Source organism: Sturnus vulgaris, chromosome 5 (genome assembly GCF_052056855.1).
Source record: "Sturnus vulgaris isolate bStuVul1 chromosome 5, bStuVul1.hap1, whole genome shotgun sequence".
In the NCBI taxonomy this organism is placed as follows: Eukaryota; Metazoa; Chordata; class Aves; order Passeriformes; family Sturnidae; genus Sturnus; species Sturnus vulgaris.
In genome coordinates this window covers 18,134,737-18,159,907 of record NC_142247.1, presented here as the reverse complement: position 1 = coordinate 18,159,907, position 25,171 = coordinate 18,134,737, and the positions used below count along the sequence as shown (strand labels likewise).

Genomic DNA, 25,171 nt, shown 5'->3' with positions numbered 1-25,171 from the left:
TTTCCCAATAAGAAAACCTAAAGCTTCTCAATTCAGTGAAAGCAGGCCAAAAGTAAGAATATCTAACACAGTAAGATTTAGCATACTAAAATTATTAATGTATCAGATATGTTGAATATTACACTACCCAGTTTACAATGGTTACAGTTATGGATATGTTTGTAAAGTCAGTAAAGACGTGAGCAGTCCTAGTTAAATTCAGTTATCAGGCAAAAAGTAAATCTTTCCTTACCATTTGATGGCAACAGCTCCAACACGAACTGGATTTTTCTTTTGATGGTAGTAAACAGTGAGATTAAAACAAACTTCATATGCAAATCAACAGTCTGTTATTTCTGCAGGGGGAATACTTAAAACTGGCATTCAAACTACCTGAGTGTTAATTATAAATAACTCATGTTATCCTCTACACTCTAGAAATCTTTCTAACGTGGAATGTTTTAAAAGGGACAATTCCTTAAGCATTAAGACAAACTCATCAAGATAATAAGAATCAATTTGTTTCAAAAGATGGAAAAAGTGTTTAAGCCAAAAATAAAGCAATTTACTGGGATAAGCAATTTACTAACCCATAAATAACACACCTGAGCAACTCGTGTGTTAGGTAAAAAATAAGGCTGCAGTTAGCAATCAAATCTGAAAAATAATTACCTTCCCTAGGAAAATAGAAAAGATATTTCCCCTATCAACTTCTCTAGTACAGTCTATTAAGTTACTATGTGCTAGTATAAAAAGCAAAGGAAGTAGGATATAACCTCTGTGTTCTTGAATTTACTTCCTTCCATTGTAGTGTGTTCTTACTTTACGTGGGATTACCCTGCTCTTAAAATGAATTTTAAAGTTGACTCTCGTTCCCTTTTTTCTTCTCCCAAACATAAAAACAAGCCAATCTAAACATGCTGAAATTACTCAGCAGACTCAGCAGTCTGGTCATGTTGTTGTTTCTAGCTTCTTTCACCAATGGCAGAAAGCTCAATTTTGTCAGTGTGTATTTCAAAGCAATTCATCATTGGTGCATCAGATTCACACAACAATGATCAAAGGAAGCAAAAAGCATTCTTTACCACAAAAAAAAAAAAAAAAAAAACAACCAACCTATAAGTCACTGCAATAGTACATAAAAGTCTTCTTTGGCCAAAAACACTGTTGAGAAATGAACTAACAGCTGCACATTTTTACTTGCTGAACTTAAGTCCGTGAAATGAACCCAACACTGAGTCTAATATGAGAGAATCAATGGACTGTTGCCTTACTCAGTTCTTCTCCAAAGACTTTTGAACTAGAACAGAATTCATTTTAATGAGCATCCAACATCTGGAAAAGTCCCTTAAGAGTTACAGAAAGCCAAGTTTAAAAAACCTTGCAAGAGTACCAAATCTCTACTGAGAAAACACCAGAAAGACTGGAAAAGGAAAAAAGAAAAAAAAAATTAAAGTCTTCAATTAATCTAAATACATTTTGGAGGCAAGAGTGAATTCTATTATGATTTGGAGATTTACTTTAAAATCATTTCAGACACAGTCTCTCCTTTGAAAATTTGATAAAAACTGATATACCTGTAATCAGCAGTAGATTTTTGGACTGAGTCCAAGCAGCAATTTTTCTAGTGGCTTTGAGTAACATAGTTTTACTCCTTTCTGTAGAGCACAGCTATACCTTTGACAGTACCATAAACAACCATGAGGAAAAACACTCCATATCTCTAGAGGATTTTTTTTTATTGCCTCCTTTCTGTTTCCCGCTCAGTTTTCAAAAATTGGCTGCAATACTTTGCTGTCTTGAAAGTAAAAAGAACAGAATACTTCTGCAACTCCATTTTATTAGTCCTATAGCTTATACAACAGGTGGCTAATGTCAGAAGAGTTCAGGTCAAACAGTGTCTGTGCACTTGCAGACATCCAAAGTCCTTTCTAACTCAAAAGCACATTTATGTATGTGTATATATATATTTGACTTTTGGCCTCTGTTCATCAGTAATTTAAATTAGGCCATAAAAAGCTAGAAAAGCTGGATCTACTAGGTAACATTCAGAGTATCTCCAGATTTTACAAATGCAGCAAATGCTTTCTGAGGTATGGATTCTGAGGAAGGACAACTAAGCATGTTACATATTATTAATTTTAATCTTCCAGAACTCGCCTTCATCACTATGATACAAATGAAAACAGTGTGCTAGAGTGAACTTTTGATTTTTTGATGGCTGAAGGGCCTTATAAAGATGAAATATTTAAAGATCCTGGTTTTTTTCTCTTTGGATTTAAAATTAAAAAAGAGTAGATAGTGATAGATTGATATATATGTAGGAGAAAGATTAGAAGGAGGAGAAATAAGATGAAATTTTTAAAGAGTTTTCCTTTTCTTTTTGCTATGATTTTAATAAGCTGTGACCCTATTAAAACCACCACTCCATACACTTTTTTAATCAGTTCCTTTTTTGTAATTGTGCCAGTGTTGCATCCACTGTATATGAATTAATGCCAGATAAATGTGGTTATGCTTCAAGAAGCACTATTTTTCATAGCATTACCCTGAACTTTCTGGCTCAAGTACACAAATTTGAGGGACAAATGTCTCAGAAAAGAACAGTCTACAGTGCTTCCAGCCCTTCTCTGCTACATGACTCTTCTGCTGTTGTAAAAAGGCCAATGAACATCAAATGAGACATGTAGGCTGAAGCCAAATAATTCAGACTAAACTGATCAAGTTTACCCATTCAGTGCAAGATGTTTTCAGTTCATAAGATCTTTTTTCTTTTGTAGGCTAATTAGAACAGCTTGACTAAAATTTACTGAAATATTATGTTCCTTGCCATTCAAAAATTGTATGAGCCAATGCCAATGCTACACCCTGTTCCCTTTTAAAGCCATATGCACCTCTCTTAAAATTTTAAACCTGCTTAAGGTATCCACAGCTGCTTCTAATATTTTGACCATTAAGTTCTGTTCTTCCTCTCCAACTGAATTGCTATAAAGTATGCTATGCAGTTTATGTTGTTTTTCTTTTTTGTCTTCTTGCATAATGGTGCCATATTCAAACATGGGAACTGTACAACTTAACAACTGAAGCTTGTATTTTCAGGTTCAAAATTGAATACTTGCCCCTAAAAGCTGGAGTTTGTCTATTTTGCTCAGCATTGTTCTTGTTGGTATTATATACAGTTTTACCATGTATAGGCAGCATAATGAATACTCTAAAATATATCTCTTGGTTTGAAAAGCCAAAAAAAAAAGGCCTAATCGGTATTTAAGGTTTATCCTGGTAACAGTAAAGAGAAGCCATATGAATGAGACTTGTAGGTTAATGATTTAAACTTTGCATAAAAGAATTTTCTCATGTTACTACTCTGGAAAAAATCTCATTTTCCACAAGATAGAGACTTTTATAACTTTAATGAATTCTAAGTAAATTTAAAGTGTGAGTTTTATCTCAAAAAAGTCTGTGTTCTTCAAGATTCATACCAAAAATAAAAATCCCTCTAGGACAAGTATATAAATAAGAAAATGCAAAAAAGACTTAGAAACAAATGTTCAGAAATTTAATAAATTGCAAAGCAGCTGAGAGGAAGAGAAAAAATCTGAACATTAAAATCTGGAGAGACTATATGGATGTATAATATTATACAGATACATACACATCTCCATATATGCTGTGGATACTATATACAGACAAGACGGCCTATGATGAGGGAGAGGGAAAATAGTGGGTTTTTTTCTTTACAGGTACTCTACTCTGACACTAGATTACAAATTTATTTCCTAGTGCAAATCTGATTATTTTATTTTATTCCATTCATACCTATACCTAGCAATTGAACATGGTTACTTTGAATAAAATTTGAAGGAAAGTGAGTATTCTCAAAGATTTTAAATATTTCTTTTCTTTTCTTTTCTTTGCTTTGCTTTGCTTTGCTTTGCTTTGCTTTTACAAACAGGAAGCCAAGAGAAAAAGAAAAATGCTCTTAATGAAGACTACAATGTGAGCTCACTCCTGGTTAGATTTTAGCTCTGAGCAAGTAATTACCAAGTACTAAGAAACCAGACATCCCTACTGTTTTCATGGGTGACATTGTATATAAAATGTAATCAGTTGTATATAAAAATGTATCACTACTAGGGGAACTATGATAACTTGAAACAGTAAGAATGAGTAATGGAGAAAAGGCACTAGTTTTATAAGTATCATACACTGTGATCCTTATAGAACCTCAAACTATTATTAGTCTTAACTAGCACTAGGCAAGTCCATAGATGCAAACTGTATGTTAAAAATGTACATTAAAGCATATCTAGCTTTGGAAGCAGCATGATGCTGCTACAGCAGCATCCAGCAGAGCACCAATGATTGCTAACATACCAGTCAGGTATGACACAGACTTCAAACACTGCAGTCAGCCACTTTGCTGTATGTTAAGGACCTCACAAATACAAATTATACTGCTGGAGAGATTTTCATCAGCTCCAGGAAGGGAAATCTGCTGTAACTGACATCATCCGTAGTCATCCACAATCAGAGCTTCCTAGAGAGAAGCCCATGCTGGCAACGCCTCCCACAGCTCTACTCAGCAGGAATAACCTAACAAGAGCTGAAAGTGTTGGGTAAGGGAAATATTCGGCCCATGAAGGCAGGGGTGGAGGATGACTCATCTGGTGCTGTTCCCAAGTTATCCTCTCCAATCAAACCAAGAGCTCACTGAGGAGCTTCAGGAACCAACCCATCTAATTTTTTTTCCAGAGCAGTACAGATGGCACCACAATCTGGTTACTTTGTGCATGGGAAAATGAGGAATCAGAAAGGACATCCACCTACAAAGACTAGAGCAGCTGGGTTCACTACTCTTTATAGACCATTTTCATTACTTTGCATTTTACAGCACCTGTCCTTAACTTGGCAAAATTTACCAAGTTTTCTCCATTTCATATAAACACCATCCAACGTAAAGCCAAAGGAAAAAAGTTGGTTTTTTTTCTTTCTTTTAGTGTTAAATTTTGAAAGAAGATTCATAGTATGTTTCTGAGACAACCTTAGATAAGAGGTTTTTTAAGAAACGGGGTAAGCAGAATCAACAAAAGGTATTTACCTCACTCTTTAGATAAATTGTGACTCCAATTAGGTCAGCTATAGAAGTGTAAAACACTCCAATAAATGGGTAGATTCTTCACAGAATCACAGAATGAGTCAGGTTGGAAGTGGGACCACAGTAGGTCATCTGGTCCAACCTCCCTGCTCAAGCAGGGCCATCCTTAGAGCACATGGTGCAGGACTGCATGCACACAATTCTTGAATACCTCCAGTGGGGGAGACTCCACAGCCTCTCTGGGCAATCTGTTCCAGTGCTCAGCCACTCACACATTAAAGAAGTTCTTCCTCATATTCAGACAGAACTTCCTGTGCATCTGTTTCTGTCTCTTGCCTCTTGTCCTATTGCCGGGCACCGCTGAGAAGAGCCTGGAAACCTCCTCTTGATACACCCTGCCTTCAGATACTGATAGACATTGATGAGGTCTCCTCTCAGCCATGTCCTCTGGAGGCTGAACAGGTCCAGCTCTCCCAGCCTTTCCTCATAAGAGAGATCTTCAGTCCCTTCTTCATGTTTTGCTCCTTTTTGCTGGACCTGCTCCAGGAGCTCTGTGTCTCTCCCATCCTGAAAAACCCAGAACTGCACACAGTGCTTCAGATGTGGCCTCGCTAGGACTGAGTAGAAGAGCAGGATAAACTCCCTTGACCTGCTGGCAATGCTCTTCCTAATGCCCCCCAGGTCACCACTGGCCTTCTTCTCCATAAGGGCTGGCTCACACACAGCTTGTTGTGCACCAGAACCCCCAGGTGCTTCTCTGCACAGCTGCTTCACAGCAAGGCAGCCCTCAATCTGTGCTGGTCCCTGGGGTTATTCTTCCCCAGGTGCAGAACCCTGCATTTGCTTTTGTTGAATTTTGGTTCTTGTAAACAATCAGATAAGGGTCAAGTTGTAATTTCCTTTTCAAATGTCTACATTTCAAATATCCTGCATTTTCCAGGATTAAGGTCATAAGGTCTCTAAGTAGTAATGTAGAAAGTGAGGAAACCTAAATGCACATGGAATCAGTGCACATAGAAAATTTACTGGACTGTGTCTATGAACCGTGTCATGGCAGAGACTGAGTAAGATTTTTGTGTTGAGCACTGAGATGTACAAGCCTATCCTCTGTAGATGGTAACCCCATCCTGTCTCCTCAGGGTTCCCATCTCCTTCTCTGCTAATCCCTCCTAAAAATTCATTTTATTAGTTTGAGCCTTGCAAGCAAAATACTTGGGAAGGACATGCTAGTTGTAAGCACAGTGACACTCAGACACAGGGCAAATAAGACAGAAAAAAATCTATATTAGTTTTCTGCTTTCTTTGCTTCTACCCTCCTGTGGAGTCAGGAAAAAAAAGCTCTCTTTCAATGAGAAAGTAAAGGCTGCCTGAACAAGCAAGTGAATGCAGTGACTGTGGCATTTGTGTTGCAGCCATTTTTCATACAAACAGTTTAAGATAACTTTGCAGTATCAGCCTCAATGTGTACTTTGTTTAGAAAAGATTCCCCTAATCATCAAAGCACTGCATAAAAAACAATCATAGCAATTAGGACATGCCAAACAGAAGAGACAGCTGTGAAGATTTTTTTGTCCATTTATCTGAACATCCTTCCTTTGATTCACTTGAGTTGAGTTCAATTTTCTAGTCTTTAACTTCAGGCTCTTTCAGACAGACACAGCCCTTACACATCTATCCAACTGCTAACACTGCTCCACTGTCTTCATAGTAATAGCAGAGTCTTGCTCCTCACTCATCTAGTCCTCACCCAAACATACATGCTGCTTTCAGGGCACTGAAAGTCTCTAAGACTCTAACTGCCTCTTCCAAAGAGTGATTTCTGCTGAGGTATTTGACAAGAAATAAATTAGCATATTGCAGCAGGGCCAAAAGAAGTTCAATATTTAAACATTTATGTTCTAACATAAACATAGATAAAAATTTTATATGTATCTGTGAGTTGCTTCCTTCTCCCCTCACTTATTTGAGTTACTTTTTGGTTCACAAATGATGTAAATGGTATTAAGATCACTATTCTACTTCTGTAGCATCTAGAATCACTGATCCTGTCATTTAAGTGCTTGGATTTAATAGTTTTTAAGTCATAGGTGGTAGCCGATGAAAGGTGGGGTTTTTTTAATTGAAGTTTTGTCTACAGTATGCTGTATTTTTTTTCTGATACACTGTCAAATTTATTATCATGAAGCTAAAAAATATAGCTTCCTCAGCCTTAAAAAGATAGCTTGGAAGATCTATTAAGAAATATCCTGGAAGCAGGTACAAAGAAGAACACAAGGCAAGAACTGGAGCCCTTTGAGTATAAGCACTGTAGTCCTTTAAGAATAAGCTATGATGTGCAATAATTGTACCACACCTGCCACAATGGCAAATTGTAAAACATCACCAGTTTCCTATAAGTAACCAAAAATTTTCTGAGAAATTGTAAAAAGGACTAAGTTCAGCCTGCTACAATTTAAAATTAGTTTGTTGTTTAAAACTCATTCCAAAGAAAATGAAAATATTAACAACTTGATTATTTACTCTTCTCTGAGTTAATCTGTTTTATTTTCACTTCTAACATAATGGAAGAGATATGAGAAAATTAGCACAGTATTAGCATTTTCTTTAGCATGATCAGCAGTGTTTTAGATGAAGAGGAATGAATTTTAGATGTATCTATTCAACTTTATAGCCTCAAATATTAGATTGTCTAACTTGAAAATTTTGAAAGGAAATTAGTTTCTGTGCTTTGTAAAGACCCTCAGATGCAAAAGCCAGTCATCCCTTTCACATAACCATCTCCCATATGCCTTTAACACTTACACATCAAAATGTTTATATTATTGAAATGGCAGGCATTTAGCTACACTTTGATGTCTATTTTGAAAGATATCATTGCAATTTGACTGATGCTTTCTCTTTCATACACTGGTATAAGGCTCTGCATCTGTGTTCTTGGGGCTGCCTGGTTTGAAACACAAATGGCAGCGACCAAATTGTCAGGAACAACACACACCTGCAGGGCACACTCAGACCAATCTGCATATTCCTTCTAGCCAAACACAAGCAAGCACAATGTCCAAAGTAAAAATAAGCAGACTGGTTAGACAGGTGACAGTTCCAATGCTTTCCAAACATCTCTACTTCATTACAGTTTGCCAGGCAAAGAAGCTTACAGCTCATGAGGGATTTACCAGAGATTACAGTGACTACAGCCAACGAGCTGTAGCCCTTTGCAGAGCACGCATCCAACTTGATTAAGCCTGCATGTAGCCCTGTCACTTGCTATAAGCCTTCCTGCTTATTTCAAGTTGTTAAGCAGAAACCACAATTCCTTAATGATATCCTTTCCCATAAGCAATGGCTGTAGCAGTTACAGCAATGTCATTCAGTTCCTAACAAGAAGAAAAATAATTCACATGAGGGAGGTGGTAATCCTCAATAAAAACTTTGCTAAAATGATGTATGCAATACTCTGCAAGGTTGAGAACATATTCATGAACATCCCATTTTTATACTGGCTGAAATACTTGTCTTAAGATTCTGTCTCTTTATAGAAGAGTAGCTTCTAGATAAATGACACCCTTCTCAGAAAGACCGTGAAAGCAGGTGAAGAAGGAGGGGGTTTAATGCTGGCAGATGAATGCAAGTGCTGTCTACGTCTGTATGATATTCTGCAGAGATGGTCGAGAAATTTTGACATTTGTGCAAGTACACCCATGTGTACATCCACATGTGCAAGTTGATTGCCCACCAACTCATTAAATATTTCTCCTTGTGTGTGCACATGTAAGATTCGTGTTTATATACACTGTTGTGTTGCCATATATTCAGTAAACTAATTTATTATAGTATTTCTGGGTAATGATCCATTTCATTATCTCTACAATCTCTGAAGCATTAAGCAGAAAGCTGTGAGAACATGTCAAAATGAAACCTGTCTTCTTCACAGAGATGTCTCCATCTCCCATGCAATGGCTCATTTTGAATATTATTTTTGCTTGCCTATTACTTCACCACTTCTCAGGGACTTTCCATATCTTCATATCCCTAATCTGTTTTAAGAATCAAAAAGAGGACGGCCCTCTCATAAAAGCATGCCCAGATCCATCACCCTTATGAGGGCTATGTCTCCACTAGCTTGCCAAGTAGCCTCAAAAGATTTAAATTATGTACTTTGAAATGCAATTGTACAATCTGTTGTAATAATGATAACATTAGCATTAAGTATCTGAAAAGAACTTCACAAATAGAAGTTCTGTACTACAGGTAAGATTCATCTCAGCTAATTTCAGACACTGAAAATCAAGTGTTTAACATAAATTAGATGGTTCATCTCCCCTTAATTAAGTAATAGATGCACATAGTGCCAGAGGGTGAGTCATTCTACATTTACATAAACAACTCAGAAAAAAAAGAAGGAATTGCCCTCAAGAAGTATTTATCTCTGCCATCTGGATAGAGTGGAGCTCAGACTAGACATCGACCTTTTAAATAGCTTTAATGAGGTAAGATGAATTCCACTCTGACTGGAGCCTCATAGACTCATAGGATCATTGTGGAAAAGACCTCCGTGATCATTTAGTCAAACCTTTGACCAAACACCACCATATCAACTAAACCACAGCACTTAGTGCCACACCGAGTTGTTTCTTGAAAACTTCCAGAGATGGTAAATTCACCATCTACACTGTTTAACCATCCTTTCACTGGAGAAATACTTCCTGATGGCTATCCTGAACTTCCCCTGGTGCAGCTTGAGACTCTGTCCTCTTGTCCTGTTGCTGGTAGCCTAGGAGAAGATGCTGATTCCCACCTGGCTACAGCCTCCATTCAGGTATTTGTTCTCAGTTCTCAGAGAGTTCTCAGTTTTCACCAGGACCTCCATCCATTCCTAAACTGATAAATATAATTAATAGGGTTCTAATTCTCAATAAATACAAAAATTACAAGACAGAATTTACAATTTTTCTTCAGACAATTTTTGTTCCGTGCTCCCCACTCTTTGTTGATTCTGAACTTCACTGATCTATGATGCAGTAAAAAAGAGCTAGGACTCTCTTGAACTTTTCTAATGTTTTCCATTGGTCCCAAACTATTTGCAGACAGGAAAAAGCAGTCCTAAAGAGCCTCTTGCCTATGCTCTACATATTCTATTCATACTGACCATTAATCATACACACTTCGTCCTGATTTAACAGCAACATTCAGCAATCAGGACCTAATATTCCTGAACTCGGAAAGAAAGATTTCCTTAAAGACATACAATATTTTAACACAATGGTCCTAATAGACTGGACTCTTTTGGTACATTGAATAAGAGAAAGCTGACATGGATTAGAAGTAAAGATTTTGAGTGGATTTTTACTGACCACATTTCTACTGCCAAAAGTAATTTATGGGTGGGGCAGGAGGAGCCTCAATTTTAATCTTTAGAGCCATGAATGTGAACAATTCTCTCTGCAGAATTTATGAGCTGTTTTACTTATCAGTATTTCCTCAGAGGTTTCACTCAGTCAGATTGATTACCCTTTCCTAATACTGTTTGTGCATACTACAGTTTGGCTATACAGTGCATAAGATGGACATGAACTGCATACTGTACCATACAAGGAAATTAAAGGCAGTGACATGCCAATCATAGTTCTTAAATTTTTGTTCAAAAACACAACAGGGTATCACTTATAAGAAATATCTAAGTGTCCAAATTCTTCAGCAATAAGGATAACATAAATATTTCGGATTTTTTAATTAACCAAATTCTATAGATTATCTTAACAGATAGAATTTTAAAAAATAGTAAATGAACAGTTTTATTTCTTTCTGTAACAAGCCCAGCTTTCATAAAATAATTCATTCTGCATGTTTTCAGTGCACAAATAAGTATAAGTTTTGTTTGCTTTTTTCTCTCTCTTTAAGTGCATAATTTCCCTGAATAAAAATCTCAGAATAAATGATTATCAGAAAATACGTATCAGCTGACATAAAACATCACAGGATACAAACATAGCCCAACATTCCCAAAAAATGAGACAAAAAAGCATGGCTTGAAAATCTTACCTTGTGAAAATGTAAGAGGTTGTAAATTGTCTAACCACAACGAAATGGGATGATATTCTTACTCCAGTGAGCAAACAGAAAAACTCCCACTGATTTAAAGAATGCAGCAAATTCTAATTTCAGAAGGATTATTTTGTCATGTATCTAGAATGACGTATTTAAAGTGATGGAGCAAACAATGGACATCTTCCTAGAAGACATCACAGAGATGGTGAAAGGAGACACCTGCAGACGCGTACAAATATAGGGTATGAGAATCTAGTCTGTTTGGAAACTGACTCCCCATAAGTTAACAAATTTATTTACCATCAGTCTCCTCATAATTGCAGCAGCAGATTCACACCCCAGAGGAACTGGAGGGGGTAATGCAGCCTGAGAGAGGAATGAATAGTGGAGGGACAGAGGAGAGCACCACCTGCCAGACCCTGGCCTGTCGCTGGGAATGTGGGCTGCTGAGCTGCTGCTGAATGCTGTGGGTGCACTGACTGAAAATCATGGTCTGAACAGCACAGGGAATCAGTGCTTCTGCTGGGTTTGCCTGTTTCAGTATTTAACATATACTGATGTAATGCTACAATTAATGACAAGCAAAAAGATATGTTCTACATCTCACTTTTTTGCACATTACTATAAGCAGTAATTCTATCCTTTCTTTCAAAATTCTATCCTTTCTTTACCAAAATGATAACATATATGACATGTGATGTATATGTAGATATAAATGTGCATGTATAACACCCATGTATGCATCTCTGAACCACCTTCCACATTAGTAGAAAAAAAATTGACTACACTTTAAGCTTCTGCAAATACATAGATAAATGTTAACAGGTATCTGTATATGAGCACAAATATCCATTTCTGTATTTAATATGAACCATAGAATAAATATCGATAGTGGTTTCACTCTACATAGGATTCACTGCTGGTCCCAAAATGCTAAGGCTGCATTTATTATCTCTGTGCTAAAAAATTAAATCTCATGGTGGCTTTAGAAGAGCTGTACTAATCTATTCAATGAATTTCTGGTTTAACATTTTGAGTCATATCCAAGCTGCATCCTGCTACTCCAAAAATGTTGGGGCAAATTTGTCACACTGAAACACATTTCAAAGTATCCTAAAAGCATCTGCAGAACAAAATTGATCATATGAGCACAAAAATTATTAGTTAAATAGCTGTTCTAAAGAGCCTGAATATTAAGGGCAAAACACCCAAACTGCACTCAAAGGAATACAGAGTGTTGATCTCAAAGAAAAAGCACTATATATTACTGTTGCCTTACACAGTCCTTAAGTATCCAATTGGAATGAAATATTAGTTTAAATATCATAATTCCTAAAGTCTAAATAAGAAAACCAAAGGTAGTTGTAGAAGACTGCTGTTGCACTTGGAATTTCTTATTTTTGTATCTAAGGCTCTACTTGAATATTTCTGTTAAAATGTTTCAGCATTTAAAATAAAATAGCTATATAATCACACAGTGATAAATTCATGTTAATCTTACCAAGTAGCTCAGGAACTATCAGTAAGTTACTCTTTGCCTCATAGTGGATCTATGTGAAGTAATACCCTAGCCTTTTCCAAAATGATCTGAAATGTTTTGTTGCTTCAAAATGGTGGCAGTATTCATACATTGTAAAAAGCCTCTACTCAACCTTTAGTTCAGGTTAACTACTGCATCCATGCAGAATTTTATGAGAAATTAGCTAAATTATAAATGCAGGCTTACAAGGTGGCAGGAGCCAATATGCACCTGTACCTTCCAGAAGACCAACACTTGGATATGTCACTGATTTATGGCTTGATAAAGATACATAATATTTCTCTATAATTAATTAGGACAAAATAACTTGTTTATGTTGTTGTTGTGGATCTTGTGTTACTCTGTGTAAAGACTGCTGAGACCTTTAAAGACAAATATATATCCTAGTAAAAATTACTTTTGAAAACACTGACTTTATTGCCATACAAAATAAAATTTTTAATGGGAACTGTTGTCCCTTAGACTGCAATGTGACTACTATCATTCTGTCTTTGCTGGAATTTATATAAGTATTTCAAAATTAAATCTTGCAACTTTGCTCAAATAAATTAGGCTATTAATTGTCCAGGAAAAAAGGGATAATATTTTTCATAGGTGCAAATATTTCCATAATCCCCTTGCTTTTAGGAAGTCTATGTTATGCAGTGTCTATTTTGCTGATCTGAATCTCCTGTATAATATTTTTTTTATTTTGCCAAATCACCTTTAAATAATTTTTTTGAATGACACTATTCATACTGGTATTCAGCATGCTCCCTTTTCTGAAACTTTTCTTAATCAGCTCTCCTCAGTACTCTACATCTCTGCATCATGTCCACAAATAAGGCTGAATAACTCAGAAAAAATCTTGCACTGACTTGGTGGGGCCCTGGGAAGAAAGCCTTGTTTTCATTTCCACACATTTTTCTTTTATTCCCCACTCCCTTGTGCTAATAGCTTATCTTATAAACCAAAACTCTTTAAGGCTGTGACTGACATAGCTGTCACAGATGGGGACAGTTGCTTTGCTCTTGTTCATCAGTAACACAAACACCAACCCATTCCCAACACCCAGCTGGAAAAATCTTGTTCTTGCATAAGAGAAGTCTGGATGTGAAAGTTCTGCAAATTACACTATATTAAACTCCCCCCTCCACATCTGGAGATGGCATCACCTATGAAGGCCAATCATTACAATAGTTTCTTCGTGGAGCAACCTTTCTTAGGTTTCAGCTAACAATACAGAACCATAGCAGTCTTCAGAGTGATACTGCAGCAAGGTAAAGGAAACAGCAAGGATGCTGCTATTCTCTTTTTATTTTTGTCAGGATCACAAGGTAATAAAATAAAAGAATGCATGTATATAAAATGCCTTCTACCTCTGTCTTCTTATTACAAGCAGGGAAAAAGAATGGATGCATTATTAGTCTGATGGACAGGAAGTTAAAAACATCAGAAACAGATTAAGTTAAAAAAAAAAAAGAAAATTCATTTTTCTATTATAACAAAAGTACCTTCAATAGCACTTTTAAAGGTAGCTAATTAGATTATTTCTTCAGTATTTAAAGAAATAATAAGTAATAGTTAGCTAAGAAACTACACTCTAAAAAATCCATTCATTTTTACCATTTCTCATATGAGCTGATTTCAAGAAAGTACTTGATAGTAACCAGAAATGAAACTAGATTGTGAATTCCCATGTGAGTTGCTCAGTCTTACTCCCTCTCAGAAGCATTTCAAAAGAAAATCTGAACCTGCAGCTCTCAAGCTTTCAGATTTGTGCTGCTCCTTCATGAGAAACAGATTCCTTCAGCTCTTCCTTCCAGCATTCTGTCTATGGCTGGTGAGCTGGCCAGCAATGACGAAAGCAGGCAGACTGCTCATCTGAGGAAATTTCTAAACTCCTTTTGAACTTTTATTTGTTATTTCACATTCTTATTTAATGCCTATTTATTTCCACTACAGGGACAGCTTAGAAAAAAAGAGCCTGAAAAACAAAAAACAAACCAAAACAAAAATACTCTCAAAAAAAAAAAAAAAAAAGAAACTAACTTGTTTACTGCATAGATGTGTTGCCAGGAAATCTCATTGTTGTAGTGGTGAGTAAAAATCCTGCGCCCTGACTTATGTCTTATTCACCCCTAAATCACATATGAGCCATGCAGCCTATCCTGATTAATGAAAGTGGTCAAAAGTTTTACAGCACTTGCTAGGAAATCATCTGTGCATGGCCATGCTCATTACTAAGCTGTGATGGTTCTACTCATGCCCTGTAATTTAAATCCTGATGCACAACAGGAAGTTCTCACTGCAAAACCTTTTGGAGTTTAACACAACATCAACAAGATACAAAGCCAGGTGTTAAAACTGTCAGAGAGATAATTCGAAATGGAAAACACAAGAGAGAACTCAAGAACTATTTTTGCTCCGATTACTTTTCAAATTTGCTTCAATTGGAGAGTTTCACCTGAAAAAAATATTTTGATCAACTGTTGAGAGATATATTGAAGGATGAAATTCTCTCTGCTGAATTAATATCAGAAGGGCAGAGCAGCAAAGGAGGGTTTACAAGGAATAAATATAAAAAGATAAGTCAGACCAAATGTCATGCTCAAAGTCAGTTAGGACAATACTAATATTATACTTGGTCAAATTCTCTCATGTTTTATGCAGAGTTAGTACATTTAGTGGCTGGCACCTTCTCAGTTTATACATCCAGAAATATTATGATCCAGCTCTAACCACTTCAAAATTATGCTTCCCTTCGATTTGCTTATTTTCCAAGTTCTTTCAGCTTGATTTACACAGAACATACACAAGAGCCATCAGAAATCTGCACATCTTACATGAGGGAATTATCCCTTCACATTTAGCAGACAAAACACTCTGCATTCCTTTTCTGAATTTTAAAGAAGTTATGCTATCTTTCAGCCAACATCCTCTTGCCAGCAAAAACAAAAAGGAAGGTTTGTGACCTTAAAAACATCATGGGCAAGTGAAGATTCGCACAAAATAGTCCACTACTAGGTTTGAGAATAGATATATGCTTCCTCCTCTTCCAGCTAAATCCCCAAACACCCTGACTTGTCAAAAGGCTATTGTTAAGGCATGGGCTTCCTCCAAGACCACATCCTGTGAATCAGGTCAGAGTGAAACACAGAGCTGATTTAAATGAACTACTCTTTGCGTGCCCTGTAAGTGCAAGAAAAACTGTGTGACCCAAAAAACAGTCCAGCATAGTAGAGAAAAAGGGACAGTGAACCTAGACCAGAATGAACAGCTAGCCAAAAAAAATTAGCGGTTCTCATTTGTAATTAATGCCGTTAGTGAATTTATTTACTAAATACAAGTTTCTCCTACAAAGAAGCTAGGCAGTGTACTCAAAGGCAGAAAATAGTACCCAAAAAAAGCCATTTTTCTTCAAAACAGGCCTGCTTCACAAATGCTTAGATTTTCCACATCATATTTAACAAGTCAACAGTCTATCAACATCATTACACACAGGACCATTGATGAGTGTTACACTGCCTCACAAAGGGCACAAAATATTCTGCATCTTTAATAAATTGTGCTAGTCTATGCTGGTTGGGTACATCAAAATCAAGAGAATATGTCTCCTGGAGTAAAATTCCACCTCCAGCTCAGTGCTGCGCCCACACTTAGGCTAGCTATTGACATAAAAATGATGACAAAGCCAAACTGTCCTTATGAGGCAAGCAGGAAAAATAACTCATTATTTGGATGTTTCATTCTTAACTGATCCCTTAGAAAAGACAAAGGATAGGCTTGTGGTTATGATGTGGAGATTGGGACTTGAGATATATATGACTTGAAATTCCTAATCCTGTCATAAAGTCCCAGCCTGAGTGTGGGAAAATCATCCATTTTCCCTTTAATCTCTGCCTTCCCTCTGCACTATTGGGTTTATGTGCACTATGGGGTTTATGTTTTTCCCTTTCTCCCACAGTCCTTGCAATACAGCCATATGTTCTACAGGGCTGGACTGACTTTTGCACACATGCACACTACCTGTCATAGTAGGACATCAATCTAGTAAAAGTATCTAAGATCAAAGCATGGTTAAAATAAACAGAAAAATCCACAGAAAGAACATTATTTTTACTTGAGAAATGTTTTTCAGTGCAAACAAACTTCCTGATCTTAGTGACACCCCTCACTCTAATGGGTACTTTGGGATGCTCCTGTCATCTAGGGGCTCCCTATAAAATGCAGCTGGAAGAAATACTCATTGCAGTGCTCCTGAAGGGATTTTAAATTAAGGATTTTTAAGTTCATAGGGCCTCTGTGTTCCTTGCTATAAAGAACTGAGTCCCCAGGAGTCACTTCACTTTCTCACAGGCTCTTGAGGCATGAGGACACTCCAATACTGATATGCCAGGGAATGAGTGTTTCCAAGCAAGCCACTAGCTTTCTGGGCATCCAGAATACCCTACCAGTGCTTTCAGGAAACTTAACAGGAACTGCAATATTTCAGTGCAATGCCTCTGGAAACACCCATACTGCACAATGGCACTTTTTCTAATGGAGCAAATCTGTCTCTAAAGTGAGTTCTTGCATATCTATGTCATTGTTGGCCATGGTGCTGTCAGCTCAGGTTCCCAGGGAAGCATGGTTTCATTACCACGTGCCTGAAGTCAGCTGAACCAAGGAATGACAAAAGAGAATGAGAAGACCATCAAGGTTGTCACTGATTCCTTTGCACAATGAAGGATCACTGCTAATAATACTATGACTTGAAATTTTACACATTGGGTTTTCCAGTGATGGAGATACTATATTTTCCATGAGTTCCTCTATTTGACTACTGTTATGGCTGGGAAGTTTTACTAAAGCCTAACTAAAACCTCCTGGGGTATAATATAAGCCCATTATTTTTGTCTGAAGATGGAGAACACTTATCTCCATTTGTTGTTATGAAGAACAGATTATCCCAGGGGGCTGCAAGAGTGTTGCACCAACCAAATGCTGCTGGGTTGCTTCAATTCTGCTGGTGCATTCACAGTGCATCATACTACAGACACACTCCCATTTTTGAGGAAAAGATTTTTTACTGAATAGTTGCTAGAAAATCCCCAAGCAGGCACAAATGCAATGTGAAAGAGTGTGATTGTTTCCTGATGATGTATAATACCAGCTCACAACACACCAATTAATATGGAATAAGTTGAGTTCTATGTTCTTATTTTGTAAGAGAAATAAAATGAAAGCAGTAGAAATTTAGGCAGAGGCCTTAAGCTCAGGCTGGTGAATACCCTCCTATCCACGATCCCAATTACAAATGAGAAACATCCTTCAATCTACATTCAATACAATTTGTTCATAAATACACAAAATGTAAGAGTTGATATTTTGTTACTTTACATTTATCTCAACTCTATGAAAATGTGCTTGACACAGATGATTAGACAATAAACATGTAACAGTGAAATTTACTCCAAGCTCATACAGAATGAAGCTCTTAAATCAGTAATAATATAGCGTAGACAGATGGTACTGGATACATAAAGCACATTAAAGACACTGTTATCTGTTTGATAAAGAAATAATTCAGAGTACTAGACAAGAAGCTGAAATTGCTGACAATCTGAACTCCTGCCAACTGTCCTGGCTTCACTGGGGCTGTGTGAATTTTAAACACACATAGTCCCAGGTGTCCACAGTGCTGACTGAAATTTCTGGCAGCTAGTTCAATGCTTGTGAAACACTGCTGGCTTCCCATCACTAGCAGTCACTATGGGGAGAAGATAGGCGGTTTCTGGCTACTTCTGCTGCCCTTTCTGCTGCCTTGGCTGTAGTGCTGTAAATGAAACACTCGGCACAATGAGCAGCCTCTTTTCTTGCCAACCCACAAGGCAGATACCTCCAGGGCACTAGTGCTGAGAAAAAGAAGGGTATGACAAAATGGGGAAAGAAACTCATTTATTTTTGTTCCCTAGAGTCAGTGCATCAGGAAACTCAGTGGAGCTTGGCCCTCAGAGGCCAGACAAAATTGTATCCAAGAAATTGAAAAGTCAAAGAGATGTGTGATTGCAACAGATGCCTTGCTTTGGAGAGATTTGGGGAATGGTGGGAAAGGGTCACATGAAACCTAAGTAAGTGGTGTGGAAGGGTTAGCTGAGGAAAGACAGAGATATGGAAGTCATTTATGGCACACATCTGGTATTCCAATGTGCACAGCACTCCTATTGACGTGACCAGGAGCTCCACCCATGTATGGAAAACAAAAATATTTGTCTTGAGATCTGTCTTTATAAAAGAGCCTAGCTGTTTTCCCAGTTTGGTGTCTTGTGACAGGCAGGATTTACCACATCACTGACAAACTACTTAAAATTGATGAAGGAAAAATGAAAGGTTTCCATGCACATCTTAATGACCTAGTGCAAAAGGGCTGGCTGAATGACACTAGAAGCCTTCAGAATAAGACTGAGATGCAATGGTACTATGCCAAATGAAATGGACCTTAAGAGTCGTTTTAACAGCTCCAGCACATGCTTTTGCCTAATCAGATCAAAGTATTTAGCTTAGGTTTTTGACACCGACATTCATTTCAGATTACTTTATCAACCTTCACTCAGTACAACTAAGTGCTTTGGATCCCATTCTCTGTTGGACATGCTCCCCTGTTCTGCTCTGTCCTGCCTATTTACTGGGAACTGCTTCCCCAGCTTAATTGTTCAGATTGCTGTGCTCTAGAGAAGTTAGTTGTGTCTTTTTACTCAGGTGGACCCATAATACTCTTTATCGTTTCTTCCAGAAGGCCTTGCAGATCAATTTCATGAGTTCCCCTAAGATCTCCCTGTACAAAAATGGATTTGTTTTATGAACTTAGTGGGGCTGGACCCTGTAAGAGAGATCACAAACAACTGCCTATTCATCCTCTGGATACCAGTATCTCCATACTACTAGGATCTTACTACAAGCCCCCAAAACTGAGGTATCTAGAAAAGTTTTCAGTTTACATATGTGTATTGGATCAGCTGGGGAGGCTGCCTAGCACTTTCTGATAATGAACAGTGATATGAAAAATGCTGCAGGCAAGACAGGAAGACTTGATTAGGGGATACAGAGAAAAATAAGTCATATTCAGTAGCCTGTAAAGATGTCTGCCAACAGGAAGGAAGAAGAAGATAAAGCAGACAGCAGCAGAGAGATAGCATGAACAAAGAGAAATTGAAAACAAAAAAAACCCCCAAAGAAATAAGATAATACAACAGTAAAGAAATTAATTAAATCAGGAAAGAAGGCTAAAATCTTATCATCCAAGTCATACAACCAAAATACTACAATTAATATATCAGAGAAAATTCACTGTGGAAGCATAAATGATGGTGCAGGGCTCTTGAAAGAAGGAAGTCTAATGATGGGAGGAAAACTTTGGGAACATAAAGCAGTGCTCTCACTGCAAGGAGCAGCCCCAGGAAGCCAGACCAGAAGACCAGAGTGCCTAGCAGGGTTGCTGATTGCTGTCAGCGCAGATGCCAATGCACTTGTGACTACACCGTTAAATGGCTGAGAGTAGATGAAGTCAATCATGCTTTCAGGGGACGTGGAGTGAAACACTGCTGCCACTGGCATTTTGCTACAGGTCAATATTACAGACGCACTGAAGGGAGATCCTGTCATCCATCCCCCTACTAAAGCAGGTTCACCTAGAACAGGTTGCACAGGATTGCATCTAGACAGGTTTTGAATGTCTCCAGAGAAGAAGACTCCCCAGCTTCCCTGGATGTCCTGTTCCAGTGCTCTGTCACCCTCAAAGTAAAGAATTTTTTCCCTGAATTTAAATGGAAATTCCCATGCTTCTCTTTGTGCCCTTTGATCCTTGCCCTGTTTCTAGGCACAACTGAACAGTCTGGCCCCAGCCTCTCAACATCCACCCTTAAAATAATATAGTGCAGAGTTATGATTTAGTGACCAAAAATTTGGTTTTGCAAAGAAATTCTTTCTTCATTCCTATAGTTTTAATTCATTGCTTAATTTACCTTTCTACAATATCAATGGATATATTTTTTTGCTTTGTTACTGTATAGTGGCTCATTTTACAACTAGAACAGTATCAAAAAGCAGCCTATCGTGATCTGATGATTTATTTTGCAAGCATTATAAATAATACTGTACTCACAATTAGAAAAATATTAGAAAATACAGCGGTGTTTACAGACATGGTTTTGCATGGTCCGGCTGAACAGCAAAACTCCATCTGCTTCAAAGACAGCCAGCATTTCACCTCATGAATCCAGCAGCTGGATTCTGTTCCTGTGTACATATATAGGAATAAACTTTTGCCTATATGATACTCAGGGAAAAAGAATGTGCTCTGAATACTTGTGTTCAAATATTTTGCATGACTATTCACATCAGAAAGTGTTCATGCAGTCAGCCTAAACATTAGTGAGTTTAGCAAGAAAGCAGATGGACCTGTTGTATGAGACTTAGGTACCAAAGCACAAATTATTAAAATCTTGAACAAAAGTGCATTTGAATAAACTACACACAGAATAATTTAAATCATTAGCAACTTATTATTTGCTTTCGTAAGCTTAACTAAGTTCTACACAATTAAGAATAAAGGTAAACATAACCACCTCAAACTTTTTCTTCCACAGTTTTCATGGCAATATCACTTTTATTAAACCTCAAACTCCATCATCTCCACAAACAAGAAAACAATCAAGACTACAAGTGCAAGTGCAACAAAATGGTGTGAGATGAGAGAAACAGCAAGGGAAAAGAGAACTGATGTTTGCTGCTGTATCCCCAACCAGCCTTGGCCTTGTGAGAAAGCCAACACAAGTGACAAAAGTCTCAAACAATCAGGTTTGGTGAGAGTGAAGTTCATAGAGGAAACAGCTGGGTGACAATGACCTACTGTATTGACATGCATGACCCAAATTTATTTTAGAATTATTAGCACTTAATAAATAGCAACAGGATATGCCACAGTGACTACACGTGTCAATCTAAGTGCCTTGCAGACAGGATGAGAAAACTTGTGACCCACAGTGCAGCAAATGTAAAACACCAAAGCAAGCAGTGCAAAAGGCACTATTTTCAGCAGAGAAAAGCCAAAGTTAACTAGATGATGAATTAATTTCTTCCATAGTCTCCAGCAAATAGAGATTCATACTTTTTCCCTCTAAAATCAGTGCTGCCTTATATGCAATGATATATATAACATAAGCATACAAGAAATATGTTAGATTTTATTCTCAAATGGAAACTCAGACTAGGGTGTTCACTACATTTTGATTGAAAAACCTTTTTATCTGACCACTTTTATAATTACAGAGTCCCAATGTACAGCACTGCATACAACAATCACACAGAGATACCACATGGATTAATGTGTTTGCTAACAAAAGGTCTGTTGGAATCAGCACTCACAAATGGTCAAGCTTTGGGATGACACAACCTCTAGTGAAGAACTTGCAAACCTGAAGAGACATTAACAGCTCCATCAGATCTGTGCTTAGAACTACTGTTTAAATAACCTACACGTTTTTGAGGCTACCCAGCTGGCATGGATCTCCATCACTGATGAAGAAAAAAGCATCAATACTTTGAGGCTGATCCTTTGAAGTTTACTAGTAAGAAAAGCATTAAAATAATGTCATCATCATAAATACCCATCCACCTTACTGTCCAAACCCCTTTGGAAAAAGATTTCATGAAACTTGCTTAAGTTGAATAAAAGAAAATCTTTCAAAAAATGCCAGGAAGAAAACTGAGTAAAGGGCTGCCACTAAGTATTACTGGGAATGTTGGACTTGTATTGGACTTAATGTTGGCTAATACAGAAAGGCTTCAGAAATTAGTAACTTTTTGAATGTTCAGCACTTCTATGAATTCAGGTGGCTGGGGGAAGTTTTCAGACCATCATGTGCACAGCCTGGTCTTACTCTTTATGGATCATCTTTTAAAACTGCTCCCTTGAGAACATATATAGAGAAGGATGTCATGGCTGGTAGATTGTTTTGGGGAAGTTGGTTTGCTTTTTGTTCTTTAAAAACACAGTCTCTGAGATGACAGCTATTGTCAAACCATTGAAATGGAAAATTTGTGTCCATCCAGGCTGTTACTTTACTCACAAGAAGTTCAGCAGAGTACAGGACCAGACGCCTTGGAAGGCTATGACTCCCAGTTGGTCTCACACTAATTACTAATAGCTCCCAAGTGGTTTAAATACTGAAGGCAAGATGTTTCATATCTTTCTCCACACTTTTATAAGTAAACAAGAAACACTTCTCAGCAGCCAAAGTAACCTTTTGCTTTTTTTTTTTTAACCTTTTTCACGGAAAGTAGTATTTGCAAATCTAATTTACTTTTCATAGAATACCCATTAGGGAGACCATTAAAAAACAAACAAAGAATATTTTCTATTAAAAATAAGTAAACAAGCAGGAATTGCATTGTGTTGAAAACTTATTTTCTTCAGACATATTATCTTCATACTCATGTTATAGAAATGAGCTGTTCATCACTTGTTTTAATCAAGAGATGAACAGTTTGCTCATTTTTTTACCTTTCTGTATAGGATATCTGATACCACCAATGTATCATCTCTGGGAGACAGAGAGCTGTGACACAGAAAACTCCAAGAGAAAAGTTAAGTAGCATGACTAAAATCTCATGTATAAATATGTGGCAAGGTTTAAGAAGGAAACCAAATGTTCAGAATCCCAACCCTATGCTTTAACCACAAAACCAACTTTCTTCACTCAAACTGAATTAACCCACTAACTAAAAGCAAAGAAAAACCAAGTGCATAAATTATGTGCATCTTGCCACTGTAACAGCTCTAATGACATTTAAGTGTTTTCAAACTAAGATACAAATAAAAATATATGTTTAATTCCAGTGTGGCAATCAGTTCCACCAAGAGTAATAGAAAAGCAAGAGGCAGTAGCCTCACAGCTTGCTGAAGCTATGTAAACCACACATGCAGCCGTAATGTAGTGACTGAAAGACCTACAGAAATATATGCTGCTGACAAGAAGGGACTCAATACTCATGTACAAACCATGAAAAATGTTTTCAACTACAACAGAAAGTCTAGTTGAAATCAAGCAGAAGTTTTTTCTAAAGTTAATTAGGACTCAAAAATAATCCCATTATAAAAGAAAAAAACCCTAAGTAGCCTAAAAAATATTGTGGCATTCTACTTCAGATAATCCTTTTGTTTTTTTAAAAATCAGAATGAATTGGGGCTAGATAGGGGCTAGGAAGAAGCTATTTTGCAGAGGAGAAAAGCACAAGTACTTTTCACTGAGAAGCTGTTTTTCTGGTTCAGCAGTTCTGCAGCAAGAATAGCCAGATCATTTGAAAATTGAAAAGAAAATCAATTGCATGTTTTTATTTTAAAAGAGCCTCCCTGTGGGAATAGGTGTGGGCGTGAGATCTCCTTTTAAATTTCATAATATAGCATAAAGCTGCCAAGATTTTTTTTTTAATACTCTGTTTACTGGGTGCCAGAATGACTTTTCTCTCCTTATGATTCTACTGATCCTTATCACAATTAATCTGTGAAGTGAATAACACTAACATTTAAAAACAGAATATTTATTCAGACAGCAGCACTGAGCAAAACAAATTTTCAAGGCTGCTATGGGAGTTCAGTGATGACAGCAAAAGTCTATTTACTCATTTACCCCCAAGTTCTGCATGCAAAAAGTTTGTATCAAAGATTTTTTTCAAAACAAATCAACATTTTTTTTAGAATTTAGTTCCGCAGGTAAAGTTTACAACTAACCTTGCTATCTTCGATCTCCTGGGTTTTTCCTTGAAGCGTTTTCCTCTCTCCAAAATCACAGGTTGACTTTAATGTAAGCTGACAAGAAAGCATCGAGCTCTCTGCCCCTGTAAGCTCCAAAGACTTTGGTGAGTACTTCTGTGAGCCAGTAGAGCCAAGGTTGGGTATCGGGAGGGCAGTGTGGACAGGCTTTGACCCTACAGCTGGCTGTCTCAGCTTGGAGGCAACCCCAAGCACAGGCATGGCTTCTATAAAAGTATCTTCTTTCTGCCAAAGAAAATGCTCCTGACCTCAGTCTGGTAGACTCCAGCTTCAGCAATTTCAGAACAAATGCTTTAAATAAAAGTAGCAGTCATCTTTTCAAAAAGTCTTAAAACAATAATATTACGAGTTTCACAAGGAAGAAAAATTTTTCCTTCATCTCTCTCCTTCTGCCTCGCAGCCACTCACACGCACTGCTCAGTGAGTCAGTGGCTCTGTAAAACTAAACGCTCCTTTGGGGCGTGAACTTTTCTTGAAGGTAACTGCCACAGAGCTGCCTGTCTGGGATTAAAGAACTCATAAATTCGCTTTCTCTTCTTCCTACAGCATTCCAGGTCTGTGCATTAAGTGAATGAAGGGTGGTAGAAAAGGAGAGAGAGAAGAGAGGAAACCTCCCCGTACACCAACTGTCAAAACAGCTCAGAGACCACAACACTGGAAGCAGAGACCTCTTCCTGACTACATAAATAACCAGCCCACATCTTAAAAAAAAAAAAAAACA

At 37.3% G+C, this 25,171-nt stretch overlaps 1 protein-coding gene across 7 annotated transcripts in view; it reads right to left on the bottom strand.

Moving 5' to 3' along the window:
• The window catches only part of NAV3 (neuron navigator 3), a 510,531-nt gene that overhangs the window by 227,056 nt on the left and 258,304 nt on the right, over nt 1-25,171 (bottom strand). For 3 of the 7 annotated variants that reach the window (XM_088164973.1, XM_088164974.1, XM_088164977.1), the window contains exon 1: nt 24,409-24,825. The exons of 1 other annotated variant lie outside the window; for it this stretch is intronic. In XM_088164973.1, the coding sequence (XP_088021099.1) occupies nt 24,409-24,651 (243 nt within the window). In that variant the 5' untranslated portion in view covers nt 24,652-24,825. Of the gene's footprint in view, nt 1-24,408; nt 24,826-25,171 lie in introns of those variants that run through there. 3 more of the 7 variants (XM_088164979.1, XM_088164980.1, XM_088164975.1) reach the window with 2 other exon arrangements.